Source organism: Monodon monoceros, unplaced genomic scaffold (genome assembly GCF_005190385.1).
Source record: "Monodon monoceros isolate NGI ecotype Baffin Bay Population unplaced genomic scaffold, NGI_Narwhal_1 Super_Scaffold_19, whole genome shotgun sequence".
Taxonomy (NCBI): domain Eukaryota; kingdom Metazoa; phylum Chordata; class Mammalia; order Artiodactyla; family Monodontidae; genus Monodon; species Monodon monoceros.
In genome coordinates, this window is record NW_021703775.1 from 35,272,606 (window position 1) to 35,298,356 (window position 25,751).

General features: G+C 39.1%; 2 protein-coding genes across 6 annotated transcripts in view; one reads left to right on the forward strand and one right to left on the reverse strand.

Annotated features, from left to right (window-relative positions):
• Positions 1–1,913: 1,913 nt before the first annotated feature.
• MDH1 (malate dehydrogenase 1) lies at positions 1,914–24,500 on the reverse strand. 2 transcript variants are annotated; one of them, XM_029231563.1, is made up of 9 exons: positions 24,039–24,500; positions 18,942–19,040; positions 18,015–18,111; positions 15,413–15,588; positions 13,436–13,558; positions 5,105–5,281; positions 4,529–4,642; positions 3,038–3,127; positions 1,914–2,267 (listed from the first exon to the last, which is right to left on the reverse strand). In XM_029231563.1, the coding sequence occupies exons 1-9, from the start codon at positions 24,039–24,041 to the stop codon at positions 2,142–2,144; spliced, it is 1,005 nt and encodes a 334-aa protein (XP_029087396.1). In that variant the 5' UTR covers positions 24,042–24,500; the 3' UTR covers positions 1,914–2,141. The 2 variants fall into 2 exon arrangements, with proteins under 2 accessions (XP_029087396.1, XP_029087397.1); XM_029231564.1 differs by lacking the exon at positions 24,039–24,500 and adding an exon at positions 23,878–23,965 and having other exon boundaries at positions 1,931–2,267.
• Positions 24,445–25,751, forward strand: part of WDPCP (WD repeat containing planar cell polarity effector) — a 392,633-nt gene continuing 391,326 nt past the window's right edge. For all 4 annotated transcript variants that reach the window (XM_029231558.1, XM_029231559.1, XM_029231560.1 and 1 more), the window contains exon 1: positions 24,445–24,873. The gene's annotated coding sequence lies outside the window, so the exon portion shown is untranslated. The remainder of the gene's footprint in view (positions 24,874–25,751) is intronic.

The window sequence follows — 25,751 nt, forward strand, 5'->3', positions numbered from 1 at the left end:
GTTGAGAGTCCGCCTGCTGATGCAGGGGACATGGGTTTGAGCCCTGGTCTGGGAAGATCCCACATGCTGCAGAACAACTAAGCCCGTGCGCCACAACTACTGGCCTGTGCGCTAAAGCCCGAGAGCCACAGCTACTGAGCCCACGCGCCTAAAGCCTGCACTCTGCAACAAAAGAAGCCACCACAATGAGAAGCCCGCGCACAATCAAGAGTAGCCCCCACTCGCCACAACTAGAGAAAGCCCACGCACAACGAAGACCCAATGCAGCCAAAAATAAATAAATAAATAAATTTAAAAAATATGGACGATAAAAGAGGTGAACACATTATTGAATAAATTTAATTTTCTTTATACCGTATCTTCCAGTTGTGTCTCCTAGCTCTTATAACTTTTATACTCACACACTTCATGTAACATTTTCTTTTTAATTCCATATGAAATAATTTTGTCTTTGTGCTTCCACTTAACTGCTGTTTTAAAGATACGTTTGACTCATTTGTGTTGTTCTTTTCTGGCTTCTCTATAAAGTCAAGAGAAGGTAATGCTAGAGAAAGACAACATGGAGGAGCAGGAGCATGTCTTTCCTTCTTCCTCAGCCTTCTAGTCTCCCTCTAGTACCCTTTATGGTCAGATTTTAACAAGGAGCAGCTGGTAAAGAAATGTTTGCAGAGACCCAATCCCAGTGTCACATGCAGAGTACGAAAGGGTGTGTTTGCCACATTCGTACTTTCCTTGTATAAATTTATAAAAATTCTATGTGAAAACTTTTATATATCTAATAACAATTCTAAAAGCATTTTTCTCTCGCTTTTTTCTTTTCTACATATGAAATATTGAGATCATGATATAGGTAACTTTTTTTAAATAAATACATTTATTTATTTATTTATTTTTGGCTGCATTGGGTCTTCACTCCTGCACACAGGCTTTCTCTAGTTGTGGCGAGCAGGGGCTACTCTTCGTTGTGGTGTGCGGGCTTCTCATCGCGGTGGCTTCTCTTGTTGCGGAGCATGGGCTCTAGGTGTGCGGGCTTCAGTAGTTGTGGCACGTGGGCTCAGTAGCTGTGGCTTGCAGGCGCTAGAGCACAGGCTCAGTAGTTGTGGCGCATGGGCTTACTTGCTCTGCAGCATGTGGGATCTTCCCGAACCAGGATTGAAGCTGTGTCCCCTGCATTGGCAGGCGGATTCTTAACCACTGCACCACCAGGGAAGCCCCAATATAGGTGATTTTAAATAACAAACCTAGCCACATATTTGGGCACCCATGAACACTGTATTAGGCCCTGAGAGATTTATGATATTGAGTATCTTTTATGTACAGAGTTAACGACAAGGATGAAAAGATAGATGTCTCCCATCCTCATGGATTTTTGGAAATAAAAGGCTAGTTTTCTCGAACAACAGCATGTTTCCAGTAATACACTTAGATTAAGAATATTCCTACTAGCATAAATTTCAGTGGCATTTACCAGTTATGGAGTGTAAATGAATCCTTGTCTGCTATAGAGGAATACCTCAAGGGAAGACTAACTACCTTTCTCTTCTGTCATGAAAATTATGGTTCTAATATCATCAATGGCATTAAACTGTTAACAGAGTATTATCTGCAGCCTATTTAACAGCTAATGTTAAAAGCAAATTATCCACAAAGCATAAATTAAGATTTAAAGTATATGATGTGTTTAATTGCCTAATGTAGGTAATGTTTAAAATTATATTCCGGAGTAGATTGATTCACGAGGTGGATTTTCCTCTCCTATTTAAATATGAGAGAATTATATTTTACCTTGTAACATTTTCTATCTTTTCTATCTTTACTTTCTCTGTGTTTTTTTTTAAAAATCATAACCCCTTAGGCAAGCTGGGAAATATGCAAGGTTGTTTTCTGAATAGAAACAAAATATTATCTAGAAATTAGAGTCTGAATCATCTTCATTTGAATATATGTTTATTTTAGAATGCAGCACTAACAGCATGATGATGAACTGTCACAAATCTGTACCAGGAAGCACACAATCTTTAAAGTGTTGTTTTTCCACAAGTAATTTAAGTATAGCATTATTTTATTTGGTGCTAGAGTCAAAGACGACATTTAGATTCTTCAGCTTTGGGACACTTAGTAACACGGAAACGATTGTCTAGTCAGGCAGAGGCAAGAAATTCAAACGCAGTTTCTTTTTCTTCTGCCAGTTCCTTTGCAGTAAGATCCATCTTCTCACGCGAGAAATCATTAATAGGGAGACCTTCAACAACCTTCCAGGTCTTATCCTGTTTGAAAATAATTTCAAATAAGAGATTTATAATTTTTTTTTAAGATTTTTTTGATGTGGACCACTTTTAAAGTCTTTATTGAATTTGTTACAACATTGCTTCTATTTTATGCTTTGGTTTTATGGTCGTGAGGCATGTGGGATCTTAGCTCCCCGAGCAGGGATCCAACCCACACCCCCTGCACTGGAAGGTGATGTCTTAACCCATTAATGAAGCACCAGGGAAATCCCAAGAGATTTATCATTAAACTAGAATTGATGTTCCAGCAAGCAACAACTTAGTTTGAACTTAATCTAGAGAAGTATGTTTTAAAGTGTGATTCTAAAGAAGCAAATCAAAATCCAGATCTTAACAGATAATTCTGATGAAAACAACACTTGAATCTGAAACTCATTGAATCTAGAAAAAAATCTTTAAACGAGGCTTTAATCAGCAAACATAAAAAAGACTGACTTCAGTATAGTTATAATACAGAGCAACAATACTTAGAACCATTGCTTCATTTAGAAGTAATAGAATATTTGTAGATATCCAATATTAGAAGCATAATAACAAAATGTGTCTAGTGGGGAGAGTTGCAACTTGCCTTCCAGATTAATTTCAACATTTTAGTGACCTGAAGTTGTGTTTCACATGATTTTAAAGCTGAATAAAATGTCTAATTTAGTAAAGGAACAACTTTCTAGACTAAATTATACCATTATTAATAAAAACACACAACTGCTTTCCCAGTAGAGGACAGAGGAAAATAAGCCAAAAAACCTTACCTTGATTGTAACAGGGAATGAGTAAAGCAGATCATCAGGAATACCGTAGGAGTTACCATCAGAGATGATGCCCATGGAAACAAACTCTCCCTGAAATTAACAAATAACAATGTTTTACATTCTCATGGTGCTAAGGGATTCTGCTTCCCACTAGCTATCTATTTTACATTTGGTAGTGTATATATGTCAGTGTTACTCTCTCAGTTCATCCCAACTTATGCTTCCCCCTCCCCGTGTCCTCAAGTCCATTCTCTATGTCTGCATCTTTATTCCTGTCCTGCCCCTAGGTTCTTCAGAACCATTTTTTTTTTTAGATTCCATACATATGTGTTAGCATATGGTATTTGTTTTTCTCTTTCTGACTTACTTCACTCTGTATGACAGACTCTAGGTCCATCCACCTCACTACAAATAATTCAATTTTGTTTCTTTTTATGGCTGAGTAATATTCCATTGTATATATGTGCTACATCTTCTTTATCCATTCATCCATTGATGGACACTTAGGTTGCTTCCATGTCCTAGCTATTGTAAATAGAGCTGCGATGAACATTGTGATACATGCCTCTTTTTAAATTATGGTTTTCTCAGGGTATATGCCCAATAGTGGGATTGCTGGATCGTATGGTAGTTCTATTTTTAGTTTTTTAAGGAACCTCCATACTGTTCTCCATAGTGGCTGTATCAATTTACTTTCCCACCAACAGTGCAAGAGGGTTCCCTTTTCTCCACACCCTTTCCAGCATTTATTGTTTGTAGTTTTTTGATGATGGCCATTCTGACTGGTGTGAGGTGATACTTCATTGTAGTTTTGATTTGCATTTCTCTCATGATTAGTGAGGTTGAGCATTCTTTCATGTGTTTGTTGGCAATCTGTATATCTTCTCTGGAGAAATGTCTAGTTAGGTCATCTGCCCATTTTTGGGTTGGGTTGTTTGTTTTTTTTGATATTGAGCTGCATGAGCTGCTTGTATATTTTGGAGGTTAATCCTTTGTTAGTTGCTTCTTTTGCAAATATTTTCTCCCATTCTGAGGATTGTCTTTTCGTCTTGTTTATGGTTTCCTTTGCTGTGCAAAAAATTTTTTAATTTGTTTATTTTTGTTTTTATTTCCATTTCTCTAGGAGGTAGGTCAAAAAGGATCTTGCTGTGATTTATGTCACAGAGTGTTCTGCCTATGTTTTCCTCTAAAAGTTTTAGGCCCAATATAGGTTTTAAGAAGGAAAAAAGTCACCTCTAACATGTGTGCTAGGTGCTTTCCATATTTCATCTCATTACCCTTACAATGCTGTGAGTTAGATGCCATGTAAAAGATGATAAAACAGCTCAGAAAGGTTATGCAACTTTCCCAAGGTTACTCAGCTAGTCAGCAGCTGAGGTGGAATATGAACCTAACTGGCCTGACTGCAAGGCTATGTTTTGTTTTTTTTTACATTATAGCATTAAAGGACGAAAATAAAAGAGTGGCCTGTGCAGTTCATTGAGTTCTCACCTCTGGGGTTCCAAACCAGATGTCTCTGACGTGGTCACAGATGGCTTTCGCAGCAGACATTGCACTGGACAGTTTTCGAGCCTTGATGACAGCAGCACCGCGCTGCTGCACAGTCTGGGTAGGGCAGGCAGAGACAGCAGTGTTATTCCTGGGGTGAAAGGCTGAAACCATAGCTTAATGTGTCCCCTCCAAAATCACTCAACTACTCCATGTTGACCTTACTAACCTACTTCACTTAGAAGCACCAGTCTTCCTGAAAAGTGAAAACTATATACCTGCACAGAAAGTTTTACCACAATTCATACAAAGAAACAGATCTCTATAAGATAGCTGGATGACTAGAGGGTATCTAGTTTTTCCCACTTTAACAATCAATCTTGACTGCTACACAATAGATCAGATTGGATTATGACTGCCTTAGTATGACCCCCAAAGAAAATATGCACTCATCAAACGCCTGCTGTCCTTGAGTTTCCTCCCACCACCCCTTGGGGACACACTCAGGTCAGTAATGTGGTGTGTCTCTCAAGAGTTCTTGATGCTTGGCTGTGAAGAGAGCCCCCGGATTTTTCTCACCGTGATGAATTCTCCCTTGAGCCAGCTGTCATCTTTCAGAGCTTCATAAACACCAACTTCCTTTCCTTGCAGTTTCACCTTGGCATGGTTGACATCTGGATACTGAGTTGAAGAATGGTTTCCCCAGATGATGACATTCTTTACATCATCAGAAATCACACCAAGTTTAAGAGCAATCTAGTTCAACAGAAAACAAATATATTACTCTGACAAATTTTTTTTTTAAATTTCAAATTGTGACCCGTTTGACAAACGTCCTTAAGATAAAAAGCCTTTGGGGCTTCCCTGGTGGCGCAGTGGTTGAGAGTCCGCCTGCCGATGCAGGGGACACGGGTTCGTGCCCTGGTCCGGGAAGATCCCACATGCCACAGAGCGGCTGGGCCCGTGAGCCATGGCCGCTGAGCCTGCGCGTCCGGAGCCTGTGCTCCGCAACGGGAGAGGCCATAACAGTGAGAGGCCCGCGTACCGCAAAAAAAAAAAAAAAAAAAGGTTTAAATACAAAATATATATAATACTAAAATTGTAACAGAAGTAACAATCTCTAGCTGTAGGTTCAGAAAGCACTTCAGGATCCTGCATGCCTTGTAGTCACATGAACATCAATTATGTTGTATAGTACAGTGGTACCAGAAAGGGTTAAAGTTATGTTTTGAAAGATCTAAATAAAATCAGCTTGCTTACTTTGTTAATCACTTGATAAGGTAATGTGAGGAAAAGAAATTATGGTTAGTTGGATGTATACAGGCATACCTCCTCTTATTGTGCTTCACTTTATTGCACTTCACAGATACTGTGTTTTTGCAAATTGAAGGTTTGTGGCAACCTTGTGTTGAGCAAGTCTACCAGCACCACTTTTCCAACAGCATTTGCTCACTTCATGTCTCTGTGTCACATTTTGGTAATTTTCACAGTATTTCAAACTTTTTCATTATTATTATATTTGTTATGGTGATCTGTGATCAATGACCCTTGATGTTACTATTGTAATTGTTTTGGGGTGCCATGAACCCTGCTCACATATAACAGTGAACTTATCAATAAACGTTGTGTGTGTTCTGACTGCTCCACCGTCTAGCTATTCCCCTTTCTTTCTCCCTCTCCTTTGGGTCTCCCTACTCCCTGAGACACAAACAATACTAAATTTATGCCAATTAATAACCCTACAGTGGCCTCTAAGTCTTCAAATGAATGGAAGAGTTGCACATCCCTCACTTTAAATCAAAAGCTAGAAATAATTAAGTTTTGTGAGGAAGGCTGAAAGCAAGATAAGCTGAAAGCTAGGCCAAACAGCCAAGTTGTGAATGCAAAGGAAAAGTTCTTAAAAGAAATAAAAAGTGTTACTCCAGTGAACACACGAATGATAAGAAAGGAACAGCCTTATTGCTGATATGGAGAAAGTTTTAATGGTCCGGATAGACGATCAAACCAGTCACAATGATCAAACCAGCCACAACATTCCCTTAAGCCAAAGCCTAATCCAGAGCAAGACTCTAACTCCCTTCAATTCTGTGAAGGTTGAGAGAGGTGAGGAAGCTACAGAAGAAAAGTTTGAAGCCAGCAGAGGTTGGTTCATGAGGTTTAAGGAGAGATACTGTCTTCACAACATCAAAGTGCAAGGTGAAGCAGCAAGTGCTGATACAGAGGCTGCAGCAAGTTATGCAGAAGATCTAGCTAAGATAATGAATGAAGGTGGCTACACCAAGTAACAGATTTTCAATGTAGATGAACAGCCTTCTGTTGGAAGAAGATGTCATCTAGGATCTTCAGAGCTATGGGGGAGAAGTCAATGCCTGGCTTCAAGGCTTCAAGACTTCAAAGGACAGGCTGACTCTTGTTAGGAGCTAATGCAGCTGGTGACTTTTAGCTGAAGCCAAGGCTCACTTACCATTGTGAGAATTCTAGCGTCATTAAGAATTCTGCTAAATCTACTTTGCCTGAGTTCCATCAATGGCACAACAAACCCTGGAGGACACCATATCTGTTGACAACGTGGTTTGCTGAATATTTTAAACCTGTTGAAATATTCACTGTTGAAACCCAGTGCTCAGAAACAAAGATTCCCTTCAAAATATTACTGCTTATTGACCATGCATCTGGTCACCAAGAGCTCTGGTGGATAATGTGCCTGCTAACACATCCATTCTTCAGCCCATGGACCAAGGACTCATTTTGACTTTCAAGTCTTATGATTTAAGAAGTACATTGCATAAAGCTATAGCTTCCGGAGATAGTGATTCCTCTTATGGATCTGGGCAAAGTCAATTGAAAACCTTCTGGAAAGGATTCATCATTTGAGATGCCATTAAGAACATCTGTGATTCCTGGGAAGAGGGCAAACTGCCAACATTCATTGGAAGAAGTAACTGCAGATATGGTGGAAATAGCAAGAGAACTAGAACTAGAAGCAGAGCTTGAATATGGGACTGAATTGCTGCAATCTCATGATAAAACTTTAATGCATGAGGAGTTGCTTCTTACGATGAGTGAAGAAAGTAGTTTCTTGAGATGGAAACTGCTCCCAGTGAAGATGCCGTGAAGATTGTTGAAATGACAAGAAAGGATTTAGAATAGTATATAAACTTAGTTGATAAAGCAGTGGCAGGGTTTGAGAGGTTTAACTCCCAATTTTGAAATTAGTTCTACTCTGGGTAAGATGCTATCACACAGCATTGTATGCTACAGAGAAATCATTTGTGAAAGGAAGAGTCAATCAATATGGTGAACTTCACTGTGGTCTTATTTTAAGAAATTGCCACAGGCACCCCAGCCTTCAGCAACCACCATCCTGATCAGTCAACAGCATCACCATGGAGGCAAGTCCGCCCCCCCGCCCCGTCAGCAAAAAGATTAGGACTTGCTGAAGGCTCAGATGATGGTTAGCATTTGTTTTTCTTTCAGCAATAAAGCCTTTTAAAATTAAGGTATGTATATATTTTTTAGACATAATGCTATTGCATACTTAATAGACTACAGTACAAATACAACTTTTGTATGCACTGGGAAACCAAAAAATTCATTGACTTGCTTTATTCTGATATTTGCTTTATTGCAGTAGTCTGGAACCAAGCCCACAATATCTCTAATGTATGCCTGTAATTTGTTCCTAATTAGATAGCAGAATTTATAATTATCTAGAAGAGAAGGTTTTGGAAAAAAATTTTAAAAAGCTGATGTATTAGGGTGACATCGTGAGTGACTTTTCTTTCCTTTATGTTAAAGTAAGAATGAGAGAAAAAAATAGTTGTACCAGAATCCACAGCTTTTGCACACATAAATAACAGCAGCACTGCATCAAAGCTCTGGTTGTGTATTCACCATACAGCAAAGGGAATACACTCTGATATTTTAAAGAAATTTAAAAACAAGGATACCAATGGCCCCAAACTGGAAACAGCTCAAAAGTCCTTCAAGAATGGTTAAACAAAGTATGACTATTAGCATAACTGACGCCATCTCGGGCCCTTACAGTTTCTTCTATCCTTTAAAACTGACCTGTGAAGTGAATCACATCAAGGGCTTTGTAGTTAATAGATACTGTTCAATAAACATTAGGACCAGGTAGCCTCTATGCTCTGCTGGTCCCCAAACAATGATGAAAACCTTTCTTGACATATTCCTGGCGCCCACGAGGCTAGTTATCCATTCATAAATCTTAACTTAGAAATGCATGTCCTGTTTCAAAGCACCTACCCCCATAACCTATAGAATTGTCCCCGTGGTCCCTCTGCGGTACGAAGTGCAGCTGCAAATGCTTCTGGATCACTGTCCACCTGATCCTGATCCCACCCTATGAGTAAGTCACCCTATAATAAACTGATCCATTGGTTATATGGAGCTGCCTGCCTCATTTTAAGGTCTCAAAAATACCTTCTCAGTTTGGTGGGCACTTTTTGTTCCCTCTGTCCTCCAACACCAACTGTGGTACATTCATACAATTAAATAAATAAATGGAATAACAATAAAAAGGAATGAACTACTGATACATGTAACAACTTGGATGGATATTAAAGGCATTAAACTCAGTGGAAAAAAAAAAACCCACAGTGTCAAAAGGTTACTTACTGCACAATTCTATTTTTAAAACATTCTCGAAATGACCAAAGTACAGCGTTGGAGAACAGACAAATGGTTGTCAGAGTTTAGGAAAGGAGAGGGAGTGTGTAACTATAAAGAGGCAACATGAATAGGACTTCTTTTGTGGGTGATGGTACAGTTCTGTTTCTTGAAACTATGGTGGTTATAGTAATCTATATATATGATTAAATGTCATAGGATCATCCATAAAGACACAAAAACTGCAGAAATCTGAGTAAAGCTAGTTAACAGTGTTGTGTGTAGTTTAGTCAATTTCCTAGTTTTCATAATTCTCTATAGTTATGTAAGATGTCACCACTGGGGGAAGTGGGTGATGGGTACATGGGATTCTCTGTACTATTTCTGCAACTTCTTCTGAGTCTATAATTATTCCAAATTAAAGAGTAAAAAATAAAATGACAACCAACCAACCAAAAGGAATGAAGATTAAAAAAGCCATTACCTAAAATGTTTGCAATGCCTTGACTCATCTTCACGGTAATTTATTCAGTCAAGTAAGAAGCAAGTTGTGCTTACTTTCACTGACCCTTAAAATGTCGAGACTCATTTCTTAAGTCCTCAAATAGATTTAAAAAATAACTTAAAATTCTTTGTTCCTGACATTTAAAATCACTTCTGATCTAAACCCTGCTTCATTTAGAGCTCTGCAAGTATTAGGACTATTAACTACCATATCAGTCTTCACAAATTATTTGGATGGTTGGTTTCTGGGGTACCCAGCTACTGATCTGCTTAGTGGTTGTGGCAGAGTGGTGTGCTGTGCAATGAGTACCATTTTCTGTGTGTGCCATGACCTGAAAGGACTTGCAAAGAACTGTCCTCACTTATATTTAGCTGGCATCATTGAGAAAAAGGAATATTTATACTGGGGTAAGTGAGCCAAGATGTATATTATCAAAAACTTAGAAACCATAACTCTGCTGAATGTCAGTTTCAGCTGCTCCAAAGTAGGGTGAGGACAAACTGCCTGCAGGCCTATCCTCCCTACAGGAGGCTCCCCTTACTTCTTGTGTCCTATTGGCCACGTCCTCTTATTCTTTAGATCTCCTGAGCTAGTCCACTTCTGTCTGGATAGCAAAGGCCAGTACTTTGCACCCAGAGTTTCTGAGAATATCATGCATGTCAGAGCTAGTCTAAACTACCATGTACCCAGGCTAGCAGTTCTTTGCTCCTTCAGACACTTTCACGTCTGTCACAAAGATTTGTTAAACAGTTTTTGATTCATTCTCCAGCTCTAGTAATTTTCTTATCTCTGATACCACCAAACTGGTTTCATTGCCAAATTACCTGGTCAGCAGACAACATACGTAGCTCTGGTCTGCAAATACACAGGGGATTTCTGCAGGTGATAAAACAGTCACTAGGTAGCTAGGAGCTCTGATTTCCAAAATAAATTATGTAAGACTAGTATCCATTCATGTAAGAAAAATTAATCTTTGGGTTTGTTACTTTTCTCATTGGATTAATAGCCTCTATAGGAGGAGGAAACTTCTAACAGCATTCACTGTACCAGACTGGCATGCTGGAACACGTGCCAAAGCCAAAGTATGATGAGATGGCTCCTTCTTTCCTCACTCAGACTTTCATCCCGTAAGGAAAACTGCTGCAGGCACTGGGACAAAGTATTATTTAGCTGTACTTCTGGAAGCAGAATTTTCCAATGCCTGCCTCCACCAAGGCCTCAGGTCAAACAGCAAAAATGGAAATTTGTCGGTGTCATCATTTTACCTCTTTTTTCCTGTTGTAACTAAGTGAATTGCCATCTGGTAATCCAGAGTCCACAGATGCAGCAACTATGATGATCATCTTTTCCTTCATAACTGTTCTACAGTATCCCAATCTCCTGCCTCCAGGCATTCAAACAAACTCCCATTTCTTCCCAGCCCCTGGACACTGGCTAAATAACAAGGAAAAAGACACAGCTCACAGCCCAAAGCCTCTCAGGAAATATTTGCAATTTAAGCTTGTTATCCAAAGACCTTCTAAATTAACTGAGAGATTTCCGAGGTGTGACTCTTCTCAAACCTTGGTTATATCTCTCTTAAGCATCATCATCATTATCAATAATAACTAGAGCAGCCAACCTTTACTGAGTTTTTACTATGTGACAGGCACCAGGATAAGGTCTTAACATAGGTCTTATCTCAGTTAGTTCACATAACTACCATCTGAGGTAGATTCAATTATTATCCCATTTTATAGCTTGAATATACTTTCTCAGGGTCACAGAGCTAGTGAATGGATTAGGTCACTTGATCCCATTTTGTAAGAACACACATGAGGGTCTGGAGTCAGGCAGACCCTTTTACTGACTCCATCATTTACTAGCTGTGTGACTTTGAGCAGGTTCCCTGACCTTTCTGGGCTTCACATTTCTTATCTGTAAAACAGTAATAATAACAGATATCTCATATGCCTACTATGAGAAGTAAATGACAAGTCAGATATAAAGCATTCAGCTTAGTGTAGAAACTTAAATGTAAATACTTTTCTCCTTCACTGGGCCCTCCAGAGCTGAAAGCTCTTAGTTTAAAGCAGTGGTTTTGTTAGCCAGACAGTAATAAGGAAGGTATGGGGTTAAACTAGAGGATGTCATGTCTTGTAGGAGTAGAATACTGGGCAATAAGAGAAACTGTAACATGCACTAGACAAGCTTAGGTTAAGAAATAGAGTGTGAATTTCAGAACCCTTCTGTTCTAAGGAGATTGGGAGAAAGGTGAACTATGACCTCCTAGGTCTTCAATGTGGAAACAAAGAATAGGTCTCAGTAATTAATGATTTTAGAAAGAACAAAGAATGCAAGAACAAACAACTGTTATTAGGCATGAGAAGTAACCACAGCAAAGATAACAAATCAGTTATAAAGACTCCCTGTTCTGTCCTATTTGGAAGGTAAAGATCAGCCTGATACACATTCTTGAGCTGTTTTGCAGTGTCCAAAACCCCTTAAGCACTCAGGCACCAGATTAACTGGAGCCTAAGGAATGAGCCTTTGCTGACCCCTGTGATTTCACTCAACTAGGCACCTGGATTTTGTCAACTAGGGTGACCTTTGCCTCATTTTAATGCTAAAATCTCCACCCCAAGGGCTGGAATTTCTGCCATTTTTGAACATGCAAGGCATGTATGTTTGAGCATGTTGTTGTACTGCACAAGTGCATCTAGAACTCCACCTTTACATTGAAGATTACACTCACCCTTTCATGAATATACATGTACCCTTAGCTTAAAATGTCCCTGATCTGGCTATTTGGAAAGACAGTGCTTTGAGAGCTATCTACCTGTTTCCTTACTTGTCACAAGGAATAAACACTTCTGCTTTGACTGAAAGTACTTGGTATGTTCATTGGCGATGCACCCCAAGTGATGGACCCACTGAATCTGGTAACAGTTTTTCAACTTAGACCTCACACCATCATTTGGTAAAAATAGTTTTCTTGAAACTCAATAATGTTGTCTTCTCTAGAAGAAAAAGAACTAAATTCATAGATCTATCTAGCAGATGAGCTATGGATAAGGAGGATGGCCAGAAAGGCGCTAGGGAAAAGGAAAGAGGTTATGTCCAAGAACTAGAACTTTGTCATGACATCTAAGGGCACTGGGATTGTCTAGATCTGAAAAAGCCTAGGAAACTAGCACAGATGAGTGGCATGGCCTCTAATTAAAAAAAAGCTATTGTTAATACCCTGGTCACTGACTGCTTAGCATATTTATCTAAGGCTCCAAGGGATAAGGAAACTGGATAACAATTGAAATTTAGCTACTAAGTAGTGAAAACTAAGAAATTTTATGGAAACATGTAGAGTATGAGGATATGAAAATGAAATTAAATATAAAATCAAGCTCGAATGCTTAGCAGTAGGGAAAAAAGCAGAACCACATATAATACACAAAGCTCAAGTTTTTCTATTATAATCTCCTATACATCTGACAAAAATAATTTGTGTGCCGTCATATGAATTATCTATGCTTATGACTAATTTTTAACCACTGTACTAAGAGGACATTAGCAATGATATGTAATTAAAGTTAGGAAATGAAATATAGTTGAGAAAATTAAGTACAAAGTTCAGCTGCTTTAAGAGATAGATTTAAAGATGTCCTAAAAAATTGGAATAGCTTCCTACTAAAACAAAACAAGAGAAAAGCACAAACTATGATTCAGCTACTTTAAAAGTGAGAGAAAAAGGGTTTAAAGTTGAACATTCATAAGATTTGAAAAGGCATCTTTCTTACCTGAGCTTTAGCTCGGTTGTGATCCAAACGAGTCAAGCAACTGAAGTTCTCCTTGGGGATGGACGGTGCCGACTTGGAGGCAGTCAGGCAGTTGGTATTGGCCGGGTTTCCCACCACGATAACCTAGGATGTAGGCGAGGCACAGCAGAGCTACAGACCATAACTGATTAACTAAACCAACTTAGAATATTACTGACATGTAACATATAGCCTTCGTACCAAGTTTGTGTAAGCTAAATATGTATAGTTATTATTGCAGTTTCTAGTTTCTAGTAGCTTTCTATCCTCTGTTCTAATAACTTTTCCCCCTTGTTAGTATTTGGTGCGACTACTAAAAACATTTACTAAAACCACCGTTATGTACACAAGTCATTTTGTTTTCTGCCAAAACAGAGACAGCATTTATCTAGTTGCCATAAAAAACTAGTAATCTAGGGCTCTATCTCAGAGTTCTATTCAATCATAAAAGTTTTCCTTATAAAAGTAGTCCAAGAAAGAAATTCTACTTGAGAAGTTTACTTTAGGACAATGATTTGCCCTTATGAATGAAAAGTGTTTCTCAGTTTTGCCTAATCCTAAGAATTAACTGGGTTAGTTGCTAAAATACCAGGTCCCACCATTTCACACCCATTGAATCAATCTGTAGGAGAAAGCACTTCAGACTTTTCTCTTTTTTTTTTGGAGGGGGTAGGTATAGGATGCAGTGAATTACAATACAGCATAGGAAAATGTATACATGAACATGTTTTACAAGTCTTAAAAATCTTTAATAAAATGATAAAAAAACTTACTGTGAAATTATATCAAACTTACAGAAAAGCTGTAAGCATATTACAAAGACTAACTCCCACATTACCTGTACCCAGATTCTCCAATTTGCCCTATCTCTTTCACTTTCTGTGTACGTGCAAACGCATGTGCACACACACACACACACACACACACACACACTGCCCTTAGTCTTTTTTTTTGGCCTATTTGAGAGCAAGCTGTAGATATGATACTCCGCTATCCCTAACTACTCCACTGTCGGTGTATATTTCCCCCAAGAAAGACACTTTTGGCTAAGAGGCAATTACTATGCAAGCAGTACTACAACTCCAAGCAACCCTGTAATTTTTTTACTAAGAAACATGGGGATTTCTACCCAACTCATTTCTATTATTTTCTGTTAATGACTACAGAAAATAAAAGTTAACTATTTGAAATAAAGTCTGCAGAAAGCGAAAATTCAGGTGTCTATGAAGTATTATAAAAGATAGAACATTATAAATGGCAACATTAAAAAACCTTATAAAATTTTCTTTTACCTTTCTTTGAATTCAGAATTGGGTGGAAGAAGTGTATCAAAACCAGAAAAATCTCTAACTAGCAAGCCGTTTTGCTATGACAATTAAGTTCTAGGTAACTGATACTTAATTGGTAAAAAGAGGCTTTACTGTAATAATAACACAAATTTAGAAACCAAAATAAATAGGTTGAACACAAAGAGACAGAATAGGAAGTCATACTGACTCAGCTCCTCAAGAGACGAACATATCGAAATTCCTCTGGACTTGAGAAAAAGTGAGCATTCAGAAGCCCCTACCTCCTGTGACTAAGAACAGACACAGCTTATAGCCATCTCCCTTCACAATCACAAACACAAATCCAAATGTCTGAATAAATAGTCCCACACAGCTAAAAGGCACCAGAAAGTTCTGTGCCTTCTCTATAGGTTTACAAACTAATATTAAATCTCCATGTCATGGTAATAGGCATAATATTTTTGAGCCCCTCAGAATACAGATTTCCACTATATGAACAAAACCTAGAAAGGGAAGGCTAATGGAGCAAAACTCTGTATCTGTATTTACTGACCATCGCACAGAACTGGAAAAAAAAAAAAGGCAAATACTTTCATTTTGACTTAAATGTTGAAAGCAGAAGTTTCAAATGCTGATAATAAAAAACCCAATAAAATACTGCATTGGTCACCTTAACTGACTTCTTGGCATATTTGTCCAAGGCTGCACCCTGGCATTTGAAGATTTTCACATTTGCTTTGAGTAAATCTTTCCTCTCCATGCCATCCCTTCTTGGCATGGAGCCCACAAGAATGGCCACATCCAGGTCTTTGAAGGCAATCTCTTCTTTATCTGTTGCGATGACATCTGTGAACATGGCAATAAATATGCAGAGCTACTTAACGCCAAAGTCTGAGGTTTTCTTTTTCATACTGAATCTACCCAGTAACTCTTTCACTTTGTAGCAAATGTTTACTTTTACAAATCACATTGATCAAAGTTTTAGGGGCCTAAAAAAAGAAAGGCAATATATTAATTCAACAACCATAACATCAGCAGAAATGTCAATACATATGTTTTGCTTTTCCTATTTCAATAATTATCTTAATTTCAAAACTCTATAGCTTTTATCTTTTATAATGATGCAAGGTAACTTTCAAGGCAACATTAATTATTCACATTAATTACCACAGATAACACAAAAGAGAAACTAATTCACCTAACTTTTAAGTTATAATTACTTTAATTCTAAGATATCAATCAAATTAAAACAATGCTTATTGAGAAGTTTTTGCAAGGAATAACACTAAGAGATTTCTTTTGTCAAATTTAAACACTTTACACATGAAGACAATGAGGCTTAAAGAGATTAATTAGCTGCCTATCAAAAAGGAGTGGGGCTATAAGTCAAGATTGGTCCAGATTTCAACCACTATGCTGCAGTGTCAGTCCAATACACCACCTGCTTTTTGATTGAAGAACATACAGTTGACCCTTGAATAACACAGGTTTGAACTGTGCAGGACCAGTTATATGTGGATTTTTTTCCCACAGTAAATACCATAGTATTGTACAATCTGAGGTTGGTTGAACCTGTGGATACAGAGGATCCGTGAACAGAGGGCCAACTATAAATTGTACTTGGGTTTTCCACTGCAGGGAAGATTGGCACCACTAAGCCCTGAGTTGTTGAAGCGTCAGCTATATATCATGGCTTTCTTTTGGTGACTGTATTAAAAAGGCCATGTGCTATAGACTGAATGTGTCCATATAAAATTCATATGTTGAAACCTAATTCCCAGTGTGATAGTATTAGGAAGTAGGCCCTTTGGGAAGTGATTAGGTCATGAGGGGGAGCCCTCATGAATTGGGATTAGTGCCCTTATAGAAGAGGCCTCAGAGAGCTCCCTCACCCCTTTTGCCATGTGAGGACACAGTGAGAAGATGGCTGTCTGTGAACCAGGAATTGGGCTCTCACCAGACACCCAATTTATTGGCTCTTTGATTTCTGACTTCCCAGCCTCCAGAACTGTAAGAAGTAATTTCTTTTGTTTATAAACCACTCAGTCTATGGTATTTTTGTTATAGCAGCCCAAAGGTACTAAGACAATCAGGATACAGTGTTGTCACTGATAAATTTTTAGACCAGGAACTTGTGTCAGTCAGGCTTCTGTAAGTCCCCAAATAGGTATACATAAGAGCACCAGCTGGAGAAAAAATATCCATCTTCTTCCCAGCCATGCACCCTTATCTGCTGAACCTTCCCTTCCCATCATATTCACAGCTGACCAAGGACAAGCCAACTGTAACCTGGGCCCACTAGAGAGAGCAGAGAACTCTGTAGAGAAGGGAATAAAAATGGAAAAAGCAACAGAGGAGGTTGATTTGGAAACAGTGCGTGAGGAAAGGGAGCCAGCAGAATAGCTTGGACAGGGTAATGCATTCTCTTACATAACTAAGCAACCAAATGATTGAGATGGCAGAGTACCCCTTCTACTAAATGTTTATTGAACAGATATATGAATTCTGAGCATTGTTTCTCTTGGGCGTGTTTACATTTTTGATTTGTGCAATCCTCTTTGAGAGTATTATTAATTAATCCTTACCCTCCCTCCCCCCAAAAAAGATGATGAAGGTATAGCTAAAGAAAAATATTCAAATTAGTTTACAACCTGACCTAATATTTTAATGGACCTTTCAACCAAATTTAGGATTTCTGTCTTACATTTGTTACTTGTTCATTGAGTCTCAAAGGCTCTTAGCAGAAGTCTTTCTCAAACCATGGCTTTAGGCTTTCTCAAACCATGTAGTATAGGATTAGAACGATTTATATTATATCTTAACCTGACAACTGGCAGATGGAGTGGGACTATATATGGGGACCAACCAATTTCTAGTCCCCAAGCAGCATATGGTTCTGGAAAACATCATTTAGAGTTGAAAAAGTTCTCCATTACAGGACACTACTATTACTATTTAAATAGAATTTAAATAATAACACAGTGTGGACAATCTCAGGTGGATAACCCTTGTGCAATATTATACTTAATTGGTAAAATAAATTACATATAGGCATGTTGGGAAAAAAGTATAATCTTTTATCTTATACAGGTTATTTCACACTTTTACCCTTATTTATTCTTGGTATATATCTTAACAAGTAGTTGTAGTTCAAAAAACAAAAACTTTTTATGAAATAATTTCTGAGAGGCCCATTAACAAAACTCTAAAATCTGTTTTTTTAAAGATGTAAAATACTATAAAATCCCTTGCTCCTCCACTCCCCAACTCACCTTTCAGGAGGGGAAGGGCACAGTCTTGCAGCTCCATCAGGACACCATCCAGGACACCCATCATGGGAGTAATATCCAACAGCACGAGAATGATAGGCTGCCAAATAAATAGCAAGGACAGCATCTGTCAGTGTAGGTTATGTCACTTAGTCACAGAAAAAGTCCTTTCACAGAGTTTTTGCTAATTGGTGTGTATATGTGTATAATTCCCATTAATTAGTCATAATTATTTTAGGAAGTCAGGTGTCTAACATCAGGTGTCCTTTAAAAAGGAATGCTATAAAACCAGCAATGGTTTGCTAAGCACAGTAAGAGGAATCACCATTACTGAATTTTAAAGGAGTACATGGAAGAAATATCAAGTTGAAGTGACATGCCACACCTTGCTCTTGTTGTTGATGGCTGTATATCTAATTTCAGTTCACAGAGAGCTAAGCACAGTATCTGGCATGAAGGAAGAACTTGATATCCATGGGTGAAGAGAATGGATAAATGAATACTGTATGAAAGAATTTTAGTGTACATTAATCAGACCTGCTGGAATAGAGGGTGCCTGCTTCAAACTGGGAAGCCTATGTGCCTGTCCGGCTCTTTTGGGTCTTAAGACCATTTATGAACAAGAAAGTGCTGATTCAGCAACTTTCTCTCCCACGTGACTCTCCCTAACAGTTACTGTCATTATGATACCTGCTGGCTGCACCAAGTCAACTTAACAGTAGGAGGAATAGTTCTAATTTGCAAAGCATTTTCAATGCCCAGAGAGGTGCATATAAATAAGTTACCAGATTCCACTTATAGCCATGTGCCTAATACATTCGTTGGGATTATCCATTCCTTTACCATTTAAACATTTCTTTGCAACTAAATACAGGGTTTCATTGAAAATGTTCTTACTTTTACTTAAGATTTACAGACACTTGCCCCTACCTGGTCTTTACCGAAGACAGATCCATTTCCAATACTGTATAGCAGTGAATAAGCAATTTGACCAGCTGCTCCAGTCACAAGGACTCGGATTGGTTCAGACTGTAATGAAAGAGACCCATTAACACCTTATTAAAAAATGCTATTTTACCCTAAAGATATTCAGAATTTTCTCTATAATAAGACAACCACATACTTTAAAAGCTAATGTAAAATTTTAAAGACTCTTCGCATCTGGCTTAGTAGAAGACGTTTATCCCAGACTTGTCCCAGTAAACACAGCATGCACAAAGCAACTAAGCAATTTCTGGAACATGTGTCCTTTGGCTGCATATTTATGTGGTGTTATTTAACTCTCCCTGCTGTCTTGGATTTACTTACAAAATCTTATCCATCTTTTTTAGGATATTTTACCACTAAAATAGGCCTAACGATGTTGATGTGCATTATGTGAGGATACAAACGCTGGCGGCCACTAGAACCTTACAAATCCTCTTATGCAAATCCCCCACTCCTTTCTGCTGAAAAGAATCCTTCACACCAGGAAGAGGAATAATAGCGGTTAAAAATTTCCATTTAGAAGGAGCCAGAAAGTTTTTATAAAACTATTAATCGTGATTCAACTTTACTTGGAGGAAGAAAAAATAAGCTTATATTTATTTACGGAGAAAGAAAAATGAAAAAATGTTAATATCTGGATTGTAAAAAATTTTAGCATTAATAAATAACAGTAACAACGTGTGGTAACAGTTAACAACCTGATTTTAAGGGAAAATTAATATTAAAGGAGAGGAAGGGGAAAAAGTACAAAGAACATATTAGTTATAATAGATGGAAGTCATCTTATAGACCCTGAATAAAATATGAACATATGGACAAAAAATATATATAACTAATTCAAAGTGATGACCCTGAGTCATTAAAAATAAGTTAAATTAAGCTCAGAGAATTAAAAAGATAGAAATATTTCTATTAAAAAGAGCTGAACAAAAATGCCTGGAAACTTAATGGGTAAGTTTAATTAGATGGAAAAATTCAATCAAGGGAATTGTTCCTTTCTCTGACAATACTGGGTAAATGTACTTCCACTCTGTGTCACCTCTATAGTTACCCACACTAGAGAAGTGGCTGAAGTGACTGGGGATAGAGGATTAGATTTCTTTATATTTAGAATTCCCTCTTAGAGAGGGGTCATGCTTCTAGGATAGGAGACTATGACCTGAAGGTTCCTTCTAACCTTCAAACCCTAACCTCTGGAGGTCAGCAGCACTTAGCAATCTGGTACCCATAGAATTCAGAGGAAGAACAGTCTCAGGAAAGTGTCAACTGTTGTAGAGAAATGCATCTGAACACAGCAGACTATGTATGTGTTTCTTCTTCAGAGAGGTGACCAGGGTGAGAGTGGAGAAAAAGGGAAAAAACTATGGAGTTTCTTCCTGACCTTCTGGGTCTCTTGTCCATACTCTTCACCAACTTCCCCTTATGCTTTACTATCTCTAAATATACAAAATACGTAATTCCCCCAATAATCCAATTTTAATACAATACATATTTATGTTCCCAAATAGACTTTAGGTTTATAAAGAGCACTGTTATTGTATATATTTATTTTCTATCACATGGTCTTTACATGTTTTAAATTCTGTCATTTTCCCCTCTTTCCTTGAAGTATAGCAGGTGAGGAAAAAGAAATAGAGGAAGAAATGATTCCCCCTCCCTCTTTAGAATGCAAGCTCTTTAAGGACAGGGGCTTTGTCTACTTTATTTACTGTTGTATCCCAGCTGCCTAGAACAATGCCTGGCATGTAGTTAGAGCTCAAACATTTGCTAAATCTCAAATATTTGCTGGAGCTTGTAAAATTACTATCAAAACCTTGGAAATGTAGAAGAATTGTTTGGAAGCAAACCCAACATGCTTTAAAAAATTGTTTTATTCATATATACTTGCATTGAGAAGGCTGGAAATAATGACAATAGTTCCAGCTATGGTTAGCAAAATTATTTATGTCAGTAGTTCTAATGAAAGTCTTCTTTTATTACATAACTTGTACTATTTTAGGCCAGAGACTCCATTAGTGAACCGTATGCAAGAAACAAGAGGATAAGCCAATTTTTTTAAAACAGGGGGCTAGAGAGGCAGTAGAGTGTGACAGTTAAAGAGATGGCCTCTAGAGCCACACTTTCTGGTTCAAATCCTGATTCCTCAACTCAGCTGTATGTTCTTAGGCAAGTTACTGTATTGTTTCTCCATAGTAAAATGGAGATAATAATAGCAGCTACCTGACAAATAAGGTAGTCATAAGGATTGAGAGAGTTAACATACAAAGCAGTAAGAACATACAAAGCAGTAAGAACATACAAAGCAGTAAGAACAGTATGTAGCAAGCACTATAATTATAGGTCTCAGGGTTTTCCTCTAAGGACTCTTGTAGCCTGAGGCTGTTACTCTCCACTAGACTGTGAAACTTCCGGGAGAACAGTCTGCCTCTGACTCAAATTTGCACTCCCATATAGCATTCAGCAAGGATTTGTTGAATGAAGGAAAGTTAGAGTTAAGAAAAGCATAAACACATGCTACTTCAATGAAAGCAAGCTAGGATAAGCAATGAGGGGAAAAGTAAACATTACTATCTGTAAAGCTTAACCTCCCAGAAAGTCAGGTAGATGGTTAGAAAAGAATAGTCAATTTTAGGCATTTATTTTAGCTACTAAAAAATTGGGTTCAAAGTACCACAGTCCCTAGTGAAGGGGTTGTGGGCAACTAATGAACAGGCACAAATTCCACCTGAGCAGTTTCCTTCTTCTCTATCACTGAGCAAATTATTTTCACAGGTAGGTGATTCCATCTTGTTAAGAGTAGTATGAAGCCCAGTGTCTGAAATGTCTGGTGATGAAACAGGAAAGAAGTGCCTATTTGGTTCTGTCTGCTCTTTGCAACGTTGCAGCAGAAAAGCAGGAGGGTGGGAGATTCCCACTGACATTTTCACAATGTTACAGTGTGAAGATAGGTTACTATTCTTTGCTTAGATATCTGGGCAGTCTGCCAAGATCCAAGGAAGGAATGTCTTTGCTCTTGGCAGGGCACTAATGACCTTCGTGCAGATGCAGGCTCTGTCTCGGGCATGTGTTCAAGTCTCAGTTGTAAAGCTTGAATTTAAGTGTTCCTTCTGTTATTCTACAGAAAGACCCATGTGTTCCTTTTTTACTTTCTCATTTATATATATTTCTGTAATATAAAAGACAAACAGTATTCAGATTCCTTCATACAGTTTATTCTTGCTTGTCATTCCCTATGGACACAAGGAAAGAATTGACTCCTTGAAAAAAACCTGATTTTAATAGCTTACAAAAGATGGTTCTTTTCTAACTCAGTGATTGTTCACACACTCTCCTGAGGAGGCAAGGAGACTGAGTCATGTGAGAATTTGCCATCAGTTTCAGCAAAATGGCAGGAGGGTTCTTCCTCATGGACATTATTTGGTGCTGGAGTGACCTTCCTGGGGTGAGGCCTGGCTTGATATACGGTGTAGAAAAACAAAGCAAGAATGGGGGCCCAGGAGCTTTCTGTGACCTTGGGAAAATCATTTGACCTCACCAGGTTATGTTTTAAGATTAGAAGAAATAATTTCCAAATTCCCTTCCAATTCTAGAATTACAATATTCTCATTGTAAAACCATCAAGTAATATAAATGCTGATACATAGTTTAGTTTGTATTTGCAGTATGAGCTTGTATCTTCATCCAGAACCTCAGCAACTAAAAATAAATTTTCAGAATGACTTGATATGTGTCTGAATGATACAATATGGTAAAATGGAAAGTATGCGAGATCCTTGGGGGCAAACTGTTGTATGACCTTGAGCAAATCACATTCTTTTTCGGTTTCAATAAACTCAATTTTAAGATGGTCAAGATTTTTTTTTAAAAGGTTACATCCAGTTTTAAAATTATTAAGTCTGAGGTTCTCTGATAATAAGTACCTCTGCTTTCTTGCTAAGATTACTAGGTCAGAAACCACTGAAACCATCATTTAAATGACTAATTATGTTATCTGACAAAATAAGTAGGAAACCTAGGTTTAACACTTACTGAGAATTAGAAGCTGTCCCCACTGGCTCCCTTATGAAGGTGGAAGAAGTAATCCCCTTGCCCTGAAAACACGTCTTTTCAGGTTCTGGAAATGTTCCAATTCCTTCAAATATTTTCCCACATTCCCCACTCATTTTAGTATTTTGAAATAACAGAGGAAAAACAGTTTCAACTACAAATACAGTACTGAAGCAATTTCTCTCAGTTTGATGTCAAATGTCACCTTCAAACAGCATGCTGATTATTCCTACGTCAGTACCCTCACCAACCTCCCTTCTCCCTTTCAGCAGAGACAAGATATCCATATCTTGGTATCCAAAGCTTCATGACACGATGGTTTTATTGTGTAACATTTAAAAGTAGTGGTTCTAGAATTCCTAACACACAGATCAGTAAAAAAAAAATGCACTAATTATTTGCATAGGGGCACCGTAACTGCAACATGTCCAGGTACGACGAAAGGAGATCAATGAACAGGTTTTAAATAACATTTCGTGAAATTAGATATGGCGGAAACACTTCTCCCGAAAACGTAGATCGCAATCCCGAGCATCTGGTAAGCACTACCTTTGCAGTGAGGGCCTTCTGCTTTCAAGGGCTTTGTGACAAAAGCCCTTAAAAACACTGTGGGCTTAAGAGGAGAAAAAGAGCTTAGGGTCCAACACCCCCTCTCATTTCAAACCTTATCGTCCTTCTCAAACCCCTATACCGTGCTTTGGAGAAAATCCGCAGCTTCGTATTCTGTACCCCCAACATGCAGAAGGACTGAGATCGCGCCTCTCCAAGGACAGAGATGTCTCTAAAGTCCTTCTAAAAACCCCCAGCTGTAAATCAACCCCTTCCCAATTACCGGGTCCCTGCGACAGTCCCCAGAAGATGAGTCGGGGCTTTCCAAAGGGCGCGAAGGACAATCCCTTGCACAGCCTTCCCCCAACAGTCCTTAAAACGCAAGAAACTCCACACACGGGCGCGAAGGTCGGAGGTGGGCAGCATGCACAGGCCCACACTCACCATGACTGGGAACTGCGCGGACACTTTTCTGCACCTGCAAAATGAGCTTCAGGGAGTCCGGTCACCTCTATCGTGGAACCGACTCGGAAAAGGCGAGTGATGTTAGAAAGAAAAGGCTCGGCTCCCGGCTGCGGAGCCCTCTGGGAACTGTAGTTTAAGCAGCCCTGATTCTGGCGCAATCTCCAATGCATTTCCTTCGAGTGTTGAACTACACTTCCCGAGGTCAGATGGTCTTCTCACGCCCTGCTCCTTGCGCTCTTCGTCGATTGCAAAGTAGTTCCCGAGGGCGGGCCGCTGTGATTGGAGGACGGCGACGAGCGGAGGATTTGGGCTTAGGAAAAAAGGACCTGCCGGATGGCGCCTAACAATTGGCGAAAGGGGAGGCGTGTGTAACTCGAGGGGGGAGAGACAGAGCCCTTAGCTCCAGCGCTCTCCCGTAAGCTGCTAAGACTTTATCCTCCCCTCAAGGGTAAACGTGGGAGGTAAAGAGACCTTCCGCTGCGTAAAGCCGATTCGACCCGGAAACAAAATCTTTTTTAAAACTATTCACAGTCTGCGGGGGCGGGAGGAATTGAAGTGTAGAGAAGACTGGACGGCTTCGCAGGTTGCTAAGCGACGAGGTGGGAGAGCGCGCGCACGCACGGGCCGCTGAGGAGTACCTGAGGGATCCGTGGCGCTGCAGCTCAGACACCTAGGCGACCGAGCGAACGCGCAGCGTCTTCACGTGTTCTTCTTCACCGGGGCCCGGTAGTGTCCAGTGACGCGGTGAGGGGTTTGCAGGGACGCACCCTCAGAGACGGCCGGGGGCCGCACATCTTCTTCACTCCGGAGGCAGGTGAGTCCCCGCCCGAGGCTAGGGTCTTTCAACCTTAGGGTCCGGTGTGCGGTTGTGCGCCGTCTCGCGTTGCGTTTATCGACCCAGGTGCTGATCTTCGCGGATGCCCGCGAGCTCGCCGGTCCCTCTCTGCGTGCATAGTGTTCGGGCAACAGTGTTCTGGATGGCGTAGTGCCCTGAAGTTCACGCCACTTCCCCGCAGTAAGATACAGCTTTTTTCAAGTTAAGTGAAAAATATTGAGCTCCAGCTTTGTGGGAAATGAGCCCCTCCCTTCCTGGAGTTCACAGTCTAACTTTTTCTCGAAGTCTTCCGTGAATGTTGACACTTTTGTCCGTTCTTTTTTGGAAACTGAATGCTCTTTAAACCATCTTGACCTTTAAATTATGCCAAACCTGCATTTCTAAGGAAAGCGTGGCAGCTGAATGGGAGACACTGGTTATTTCAGTCTCAGCTGGTAAAATAACGAGGTTTTCGTTTAAAATTAGTGCTGCCCAGGAAAATTGTGCTCACTGAAACCTTGTTTCATGTGGATGTTAAGATAAGAGGAAGATGTGATGATCTGGAATAGCATATGTGTAATGAAATGAAAGAAATATCTATATTAGAAAACATTGGTGTAACTTCTGGTTACACTGGTGATTGAATGCCAAGTGATATCTTTCAGTTTTTCTCTTCAGTTTTGGAGGGTTTGCTATTGTGTGAAAGAAATAGAACCTTACTTTCCAACTTGATCTATCAATAGCATTTATCATAGCTTAATGACTCTCTCCTCCTTGAATAACTATTCACGTGGCTCTCAGCATATTTCCTGGTTTTCCTGTATGCCACTGGTTGCCCCTTCTCAGTGTTCTTTGCAAGTTGTTTTTCACTTCTGACC

What these genes read in the sequence shown, in the direction of transcription:
- MDH1 (XM_029231563.1), bottom strand. An exon ending in ACAACCGAGCTAAAGCTCAG is followed by an intron (nt 5,282 to 13,435) that starts GTAAGAAAGATG and finishes CTGTTGAACTAG; the next exon opens with ATTGCTCTTAAACTTGGTGT. An exon ending in TCAAGGGAGAATTCATCACG is followed by an intron (nt 4,643 to 5,104) that starts GTGAGAAAAATC and finishes TGCCCTACCCAG; the next exon opens with ACTGTGCAGCAGCGCGGTGC.